This window comes from Equus przewalskii, chromosome 18, assembly GCF_037783145.1.
Source record: "Equus przewalskii isolate Varuska chromosome 18, EquPr2, whole genome shotgun sequence".
NCBI lineage: Eukaryota > Metazoa > Chordata > Mammalia > Perissodactyla > Equidae > Equus > Equus przewalskii.
The window spans coordinates 40,740,331-40,750,062 of NC_091848.1; the positions used below are offsets into that span (position 1 = coordinate 40,740,331).

At 39.9% G+C, this 9,732-nt stretch overlaps 1 protein-coding gene across 7 annotated transcripts in view; it reads left to right on the top strand.

Annotated features, from left to right (window-relative positions):
• GSK3B (glycogen synthase kinase 3 beta) overlaps nt 1-8,381 on the top strand; it is a 203,063-nt gene extending 194,682 nt beyond the window's left edge. For 4 of the 7 annotated variants that reach the window (XM_070583828.1, XM_008514623.2, XM_070583829.1 and 1 more), the window contains one exon: nt 7,677-8,381. Coding sequence is in view for 4 of the 7 variants with exons in the window: in XM_008514623.2 (XP_008512845.1) it covers nt 7,677-7,744 (68 nt within the window). In the remaining 3 variants the exon portion in view is untranslated. Of the gene's footprint in view, nt 1-3,610 lie in introns of all 7 variants that reach the window. The other 3 variants (XM_070583825.1, XM_070583830.1, XM_070583827.1) reach the window with 1 other exon arrangement.
• The last annotated feature ends 1,351 nt before the right edge of the window (nt 8,382-9,732 follow it).

Genomic DNA, 9,732 nt, shown 5'->3' on the forward strand with positions numbered 1-9,732 from the left:
AGCTCAGGGCTAATCTTCCTCAAAAAGGGGGGCGGGGGGAGATTTTTCTTTATTAAAAACATGATATATAGTTATTTTAAAAAATAAAAATCTCCCATATTCTCTCTTTCAAAGATAAACAAAAGTGACATTATTTTATATTTTAGTCTATATATGAATAGACAGAGAGACATGTTTTTTTTTTTAAGGGGCTTATACTATTTGGGGGATGAGGCTATATGACTATGTAGTATTCTAAGTCTGTACCATAATTTATTTAACTGATTCCTTGTTCTTGGACATTTGGGTTGTGTCTCAGTTTTTAGAAGTAGAATTGCCAAGTCAAAAGATATGAAGAATTTTTAAGTTTTTTATCCATATTGTCAAATAGCCTTCCAGAAAGCTTGTCCCTTCACACTGCCTACTGTCAGGGCACATATTTTCCTCTTTCTCCATTACCTTAACACTGACCAGTCCAGATTGGGGTGGGGAGAGGTGTAGCACACCTGTGCACACATGTGTATCTTTAGGCATTACCAACTTGGTAGCCAAAGAACGTGGGTGTCTTTTTTAGGGACAGTGTTATACCCATTTCCTCCTTTTGGCTCTGTGTTTGAAGAATAGACTTCCATCCACCTATGCCAGTTTGACAAATTACTGACACCAATGAGGTTGTATCTCCCCCATGTTAGGGTTTCAAGTTGACTTGGCGAGCTTGGACATAGATACCTAGAGTCAAACGTTCTTAGTCATTTTCACCAGAGTAGTGCTAAGTATCACTTCCAGGAAACTGTTTCTTTTTATGCAAAACATGTTCTCTCCTTTTAAGTCAAAATTTTTACCTGGGTTTTTCCCCCTCCTCCAAAAGTAATGTCAGATCTTCTTTTTTTTTTTTTTTAAGATTTTATTTTTTTCTTTTTCTCCCCAAAGCCCCCCGGTACATAGTTGTGTATTCTTCGTTGTGGGTTCCTCTAGTTGTGGCATGTGGGACGCTGCCTCAGCGTGGTCTGACGAGCAGTGCCATGTCCGCGCCCAGGATTCGAACCGACGAAACATTGGGCCGCCTGCAGCGGAGCGCGCGAACGTGACCGCTCGGCCACGGGGCCAGCCCCAATGTCAGATCTTCTTGATTAAATTGGTGAATGTCCTATCAGACCTTCTTCCATGTGTTCTTCAAATATTTCTCAGTTCCTTGCCTGAAGTCACTTGCTTATATTCATTTGTCTTTTCTTATTCCTTGTTCCTAAATTAGGTCTTTTAACTTAAAAGATGAAAATGTTTCCTGTATCCCCATGACCTTCAGTTCCCTACCCTCAAAACCCAATCTTCTTAATTAAAATGGGCTCTGCCCCTGAGTTTGGAGAAGCTAAGATTTCTCTGCTGCTGGCAGATCAAATATAAACAGTCTAATTGACAGGCCCTCCAGGTTTGCTGGTGGATTGGTTGGCTCACTGGAGTCTGAATTTCAGTTCTAATTTTGAAATGACTGAAGCCACCTAGTGTCTTATACCACACCTTTTCCTTGAAAGAATTGGAAAGGAAAGGTGATGATGCTCTGCTGAGGAGGGTTTCATTTCCCCTTCCCTCTCCCTCGTTATTACACATGCAAAATTGTCAAAATCATAGTAGACATTATAAAGAGGAAAATGAAAATTAAGTCCCTCTCCTTACAGGTGATCCTTGGGTTTCATGAGTGTGGATTATGGTTTCAATTTAAATAGCAGCTTAGGGTGCACTTTTGATTCTCTGTGAGTCATGGTCTTATTTGTTCATGTGTCAGTTAACAGTACTAATATCCAAGACACATTTGTATAGTAGGGGCATTTCCACTTGGAACAGCTTGAATCACAATATCCTCAGTTAGCTACAAGATAGAAATAATATATCCCAGGCTGCCAAAATTTTATATTTTAGAGGAGTTGGCCTGTCATGAGACATTTCTAACTATCATAGAAAGAGGATAGCTGGTGAATAGAAACATATAAAATGTGCTTGGGAGAGCATCATAAAAGAAATAAAGAAATAAAAATATACTTCAAGTTCCAAAATATACTTAGAAAGTACATATAAAACACAAAAAGGATTTGATATATCTGAAATATGCTCTTTTATTAATATGCCAATAATAAAAATATTTAAAATATAATTTTGTAGCTTTTGAGAACTTGAAACGTTTAGGCTAAATAAGGAACTAAATTTTTATTTTCATTTAATTTCAATTAAATTTAAATAACCATAAATAGCTATGTAGCCACCCTATTAGAAAGTGCAGATAGAACATTTCCATCATTACTCCTGGGCCAAACAGTAAACACTTGTGTCAGTTAGAAACCTTTAACTTTTATAGACCCATATTTCTGGAATACTGATTCATGGTGGCAGGGCCTTTGGAACCCCAGCTCCTAGGTTTATTCTCTGTCCGTTCTTCCCACCTGGTTTCCTTATTTTCTATTGTCTTTTTATTTAAACCTTTGGCAGCAGTTTATAAATGTGGGACCGTATGTTCACTGTCCTTCCTGTTCACATTTGCACATTTGATCAGACTCATTTGGAGGGAGAATGGACAGGATACTTGCTGATACATTAGATCTGTTGGGGAGGGAAAGGGAAGAACCAAGGTTGAGAACTTTAGGTTTGTGACCTGAGCAACTAGGTGGGGCAGTTTCCTCAATATTGAGACAGCTGCCCATCAAATCCGTGACTCAGTTATCTAGCAACTCTTACAGATCTCTGAGAATCTGGGAAAAGAGCTATGGATCCTCCCCTAGAAAAATATATGTGTATCGTTTATGAAATTTTGCACATAAAAATTTAGGACAAAAATCACAGCCTCGTGGACGCTTTTGGGAACTTGATGCCTTAGAGCATCACTCTAGCCTTCACTATGGGATTGCCCAACTTGTCATTTTTACCTCTGAAGTTACACAGAATAAAATTGGTTTCAGTTAAATACATGCACACATTCCCTTTGCCGTATCCAGTACAAAAACCATAGAACCATAGACTCTTCTCAAAACTAGGGAAAAAGCAATTGATCATCCATGCAGTCTTCCTTGTCTTGTGTAGTGTATTAGGAGCATACCAAATTTTGTAGAGGGAGTTGGTTAGTGGCGCTCTCATGGGCTTGTGAGCATAAACCCTCACTGGCATTTAAGTTCTTTGACATATATGTGTGTTTTAGTTATCTATTTCAACACATCAAGATATCCCAAAATTTAGCAGCTTAAAACAAGAGTAAACATTTATTATCTCACCGTTTCTGTGTGTCAGGAATTCGTAAGCAGCCTAGCTGGATCGGGTTCTAGGTCAGGGTCTCTCATGAGGTTGTAGTCAAAATGTCAGCCAGGGCTGTAGACATCTGAAGTCTTGCCTGTGTTGAAAGATCTACCTCTAGGATGGCTCATTCACATGGTTAGTGAATCTGTGCTGGCTGTATGCAGGAGGTCTCAGTTCCTCACCATGTGTACCTCTCCGTTGTGCTACGGGAGTGTCTCACATTGTGGCAGCTGGCTTTCCCTAGACCAAGTAATCCAAGAAGGGGAGGACAAGGTGGGTAGAAGCCATAGTGTCTTTTATGTCCTAACCATTATGAAATCACCATTATTTCTGCAATATTCTGTTGGTTATACAGGTCAACCCTATTCACTGGGGGAGGGGACTACATTAGAGCATGGAGACCAAGAGGCATGACCCTTTGGCACCGTCTTGGAAGGTGGCTGCCACGTGTATAAGAATGGTCTTCTACCTTCTTCTCCTAAGCTGAGTATTCTGTCCATTCCCCCTCAAGTCCATCCCCAGTTTGTTCTGCAGCAGCATCAGAGGGTGGTAAATGGGCATTAGTTTTTAGGAGTGTGGAAGTCAGTGAAATATCAGCTGTATGGTTGTTTCGAAATCACTTGCATCTCTGTATACCCCAACAGACTGTTTGAAAATTAGAAAATAAAATAACTAAATGTACTTTTAATTCTTATCATAGGTTCACTGGTCTGTTTTAATGTAGTAACCCTTTTAGATAATAAAAATAGGCTTGTAGAAATCACAGTGAATTATGTAGGGGTTAGGTCTAAATGAAAGTCCCCTTAAGCTCGTTTCTTCCTTTGCTGGGAAATCTTTTCTTCTATCCCCTACTGCCCGTAAAAGTCGTCATTCCTTTTCTCTGCTCCCTCTGTGCTCAGCTCTCCCACTTGTTAGCTCTACGACCTTGGGCACATTACTTAAGCTCTTTGTGTCTCCATTTTCCCATTTGCAGAATGGGGGCAATAATTGTGCCTATTTCTTGGGGTTACTGTGGGAGCTGAATGACATGCTTGCAGTGTACTTAGTGTGATGTTTGGCACATTGGTAAGCACTCAGATGTTAACAACTGCTGCCACTCATGTTTATTGTGGTGGTGATGGTGGGTATTGTAGTCACACTAAACAATAAATTTATGTATTTTTAAGGGTCTCCTTTTACCTTTCCATTTATTGAACAATTAGTATAATCCAAGTACTATGCCAAGCACTTCATAGGCAGGTGGTATTATCACCATTTTACAGATAAGGAATTGAGTGTTAGAGAGGTTAAATAACTTGTTCCAAAATCACACAGCTATTAAGTTGTACAACTAGGTCTCATACTCAGTAAAGCTTTGTGGAATTGGATTAGATTTAAGAATCTCTGTGAATTTCAGAGGAGCATCTCAAGACTAAAAACTTGAGACTGTACAGTCTGATTATTCTTAGTTGGATTGGATGCTTTATAATCAAAAGATGTGAGCCTGTCCTTTAAACCCTGGTGCCAGGGAGCACCACTTTTACCAATATGAATGTAATGGGAGGGAATGCAGGAGAATCAAAATGAGCTTTGCTGTTTTTAAATAGTTACTGTTTAAAAGTTTGAGAAGAAAAGTTAGAGAAATTACAGTAAACATCCAAATCCAGTGAAAATTTATCAGAATTTTAAATTAACGAACACTTTTAGTATAGAAGTCTCATATTAATTCAGTTATGTAAAGTAATTTACAGAATTGAAAGTGGGAGCAAAATAAGCACGTACCAAGAACTGATGAACTGGAGCTCTGTGCAGCTGCTAGGCTGGGCGGTCTGGACGCCCATTGAGTTTACAGAACATCACGGTCTTTTGTTTTGCTTTTCTCCGCCCTGTGCTATGTCTCCCTCTGAAAAACAGAGAACTCTCTGTTTTTCTTAGCAAGGACATGTATAATTTGATTTTAAGTGGAGTTCATTGCACTTGGCAAAGGTTTGGTGGGGTTGTTTTTTTGATGAATGAGTACAGCATTGTGACTTTTGGTATCAAGGATATTTGTAATCAGAATAATTAGCTGTTAAAATTTTACTCATCAAGTGATTTGGAAATAATTCAGAGAAAAAATATGAGCTCATTAAATTACAAACCTGAGGAGTAAGAGTACCTTTTCAAATTTTATTGTTCAGAAGGTGAATTCATTTCTGGCTATATGTCCGCTTAAAAGGCTTGTGCTTTTTATTATGGTCATACAGGCTGCCTTGAATTTATCCAAAGAAGGAGAGACTAGTTTGAGGAATGTCATAAGCTCACAGGTAATAGCCAGTGAAAGAATGTCTCCAGATTAATAGCTCAATAGGATTTTGCCAAAGAGCAAATTAACATCATGGGCTGGGTGGCCATGTAGCGGAGCTCTGGTGGGTGTGGCTGATGTAGCTGATGGCTGCCATGGCCAGAGCTGCTAACAGTGCTGGTATATGTGCTGATGTTGTGGTCAAGAGATCAATTCCTGATGATTGGTCACTCTCTTAAGTCCTGGGGAAGACCAGAATGTGGCAGTTTTACCTGTTGTCTTCACATACTGAAAATGAGAGAAAAGTGCTGTTGATGATCATGGAAGGTGCTGAGTGTCATCCAAAGCATAGGAAATGCTACAATGAGCTTGGATTTGTGAGCAACATTATAATTCTGAAATAGCTCTGGGGCCTTTCAGGCTTTCTCTGGATTGTTGTTTTTAATGCAGCCTGTGCCTAAATTAGGAAAATGAGTATTTTTTCCCAAGAAAGGTTTACAGGAACCTGTGGCCTGGACAGAAACTGATGTTAGGTGATTATTGATGCACAGAATTTGGATGATTGTTGAGAGTAAAACTCCTGCTAAACTGAGCCTATCTGAGAAAGACCAGGGGTCGTGAATGAAGCGTTAGACACAGATACTTACTGATTATTGGAAAAGGCTGCTTACCTGCCTTTGAAGAATAGATTCTATGTCATCTACTCTCTCCTGCCACCTGTCCACGTGCCATACCAATGAGTGAATGTGACTCCGTGCCATGGACAATATGAACCTCACGTAGGGACCCTGATGCCATAATATCTGCACTTATTTGCATGAAAACAGGATTAGAAACAGCTTTAAATGTTTTGAAGGAAATTAAATGACTTAACCATAACCATTCAAATTAAGAGATATAAACATTTCTTCCTCAGAGTCTGAGTTAAATGTGTGTAAGGACAAATTGTTTTGAGAGCAGGAAAATCAGGAATCTAGAAAAGAAGTATAATTTTTATAGAGTGGCCATTGAAATGATAAACTGAATAGCTAATCCTTGTTAAAGAATTCCTGTGTGTCTTTGGGGTCTTTTGTTTCTCTCTCTAATGAAAAAATTTAAGTAGAAAGATCCAAGGATCACATGTTGCATTCAGCAATGATATTGTTTACTCATCATAGGACATAGGAGAGCTTCAGTCTGGTTTTTGGTGTCACCAGCCTTGATGGCCAAGGGTTGTGTGACTTCTAGGGAGATGGCTCTTGGAAGTTGCCCATCCCAGTCAAACCACGTCTCTTCTTGCTCAGGGCTTAGTGTGAAGCGTTTGGGGGAAAATTTGCCTAGCAGTATATTCCCAGTCATGTGTGATGACTGGGATGACAGGGATGCAATTTGACTAGCCACTGCAGCAGTCTGCCTACCTGAGATGGAGAGCCAATCTGGACACAATTAAATGCCCACTTAAACATTAATGGATGCTGTGAAAAAATAATGAACTTAAAAGGGAGGGGGGTTAAAGTTGGTTATAAAGTTATACGTATTTCCAAAGGGCTTGGCAAAATAAGGTCACTGCCAAGATATTTGACCACAAGATGCTTTATTGAATTGAATAAGCAAATTGGTACTACAGTGGTTATTTCTTTTTTGCTGATTGTCTTCCATTTCTGTGAATAATGAAGAGGGACTGTACTTAGAAAGCAAGCAACTGAGTTTGATTTGTGCCTAGTGCTTCTGCCTGTCAACACTGACCCATATTGTTTTCACTGCCTCCACCCATTTCACCTGCTTAAGCAGATGGCACATTGTAACATGGCTCAGAATTTTCAGCAAGGTTTCCCAGCTGTGCATTGTTCATTTATTTTCAAGTGAGTTAGACTCCAGCTGAGTATTCATGCACAGCTAAGCCCAGCTATAGCAAGAGCTTTGACAGAAATGATGTCTGGCTCCGAGTCTGTAATTTACTCAAAGACACTATCTTCCCTGCACCAAGACCAGACCAAGGCATGGTCTTAGCGCTAAGCAGAAAGAAATTCAGATTTCATAGTATTGGCCATACTTAAAACAGTTCCAGGTATAGCTTGGAAGACCACACAGCTCACAGTCTGCAGTTAAGGCAGTGTACTTTTCTCTTTGGGGTGTTAAAGCATTGCTCATGATCTCTTTTGGGACTTTCGATTTGCAGATGCTAATGCTGGAGACCGTGGACAGACCAATAACGCCGCTTCTGCATCAGCTTCCAACTCCACCTGAACAAGTCCCGAGCAGCCAGCTGCACAGGAGAAACCACCAGTTACTTGAGTGTCACTCAGCAACACTGGTCACGTTTGGAAAGAAAATTAAAAAGAGAAAAAAAAAAACCTGTTCATTTTAGTGTTCAATTTTTTTTATTATTATTATTATTATTGTTCTTATTTAACCTTGTAAAATAGCTATAAATACAAACCAATTTCATTGTATTCTCACTTTGAGGGAGATCCAGGGGGTGGGAGGGGTTGTGGGGAGGGGGAAAGCGGAGCACTAGAACACACAATCTCTCCCACGACAATCTTTTTTTATCAAAAGTCTGCTGTTGTATACTTTAAAAACAGGACTCCTGCCTCATGTCCCTTCCACAAAATAAGAAAACGTTGTTCTGTGCTGAAGTTTTTTTGAACTTTGTTTTCTTCTAAAGTCAAGTGTAAGACTTTGGTATAGTGCACAGCTTGAAATTGGTTGGGAGCTTAGCAGATGTAACTCAGTGGGGACTTAAATGTCACTTGTAAAATTAATCCATATCCTCGGGTGTTTGAAGACTTGCCTTTGTCATGTTGGTGGCAGGTGTGGCAGACAAAAAAGGAAATGTGTATCATTTGTAACCCAGGGAGGTCAATAAAATTTGAAACTATAAGGGGAAGATTCTTCATTGATTTGTTAAGGTTTTGTTTTGCTCTGAATTAGTGCTAGTGGTGAAGAAACTCAGTAGGAGGCTGCCAGAGGAGGAGCACGCGCGCTCCACGGGTGGGTCTCTGCCTGACCAAAGGTTCCGTGCAGATCTCAGTAGTTTTGAACTGATGACCTAGGAGAAGACTGAAAAAGGTGTTGAGCTGGCCACTCTGGCTGCAGAGGTCAAAAGCCGATGGACCTGGAGGAAAGGGACAGGCCAGGGGCACATCTCACCACTGTGGATGAAGTTGTCCAGATTGTTTTCTAAAGTTGCTTCCCTTGCAAAGATTCACTTGAGAGGACATTATAGTTAAATAATGTGAACTGTAACAGTCTACTGGTTTATTTTTCATATTTTTTAATTGCAAATCGAGCTTGCAGAAATTGCCGCATTCTGCACGTAGTTCTAATTTTAAATCCAAATCTAGAATTTGTATTTAATTTCAGCTTTTTTTTAACCTCATGCTTTTTAAATTTTATTTATTGATGCATGTCAGATAGGCCACTATGATTTTAGATGGTAGGAATCTTAAAAACGACACGTCAACATGATATAAACAGTCACTCGTACCTGCTGACTTTATAGGAAAGCTGATTATATAAATATGTGTATATATGTTATATATACATAGATTCAGTACTGCCTTTTTTGTTTTTTTGTCCACAGTATCAAAATCAACTGGTTGAAGCTTAAGAAGAAGAATGTTTCCCCCACACCCAGTTAAGAGTTTTTGTTTGTTTTCTTTGTGTGTCAGTGAATGGTGTAAGAATCAGTCTTTGTTTTTGAAGAAAAAGCAATATTCCTTGGAAAGCAAGGAGGATTAAAGGATTATGTTTGCAGTGAGTAAATAGATTTCACAACAACTTTGTTTTATACTTTTAAGGTTGACATCTATGTGGGCCTTATATACTCTAAAATGAACCTTAGTCACCTTGGTGCTTCTCGGCCATTACTTGACCTATGAATCTTTAAGGCACAATCAGTTGTACTTTACATTTAAAGATCACTTGAGTGATGGCCACCTGTCCCTCCTGCCCGCTCCCTCCCCGCACGCCTTCCACGGTTAGCTGATAGCCGTAGGGCTGCAGAGCTGAGCCCTAGATTGTGTGTAACCTCCTTCGCCCCTCCTCATTGCCACCTTAGGTCATGTTAGGGGTCTTGCCCTCCAGGTGATTTGGAAGTGAGTCTCTTGGCAGCCCTCATGCAGGTCCCAGCACCCTGTCCTGCTTCTTAACCAAGTGTGTGTGACTCTCAAAGAGTCCTACTGCCTGCTGAAGTGAACCAATACCAGAAAGGCAACTGTGAGCCATCTTCG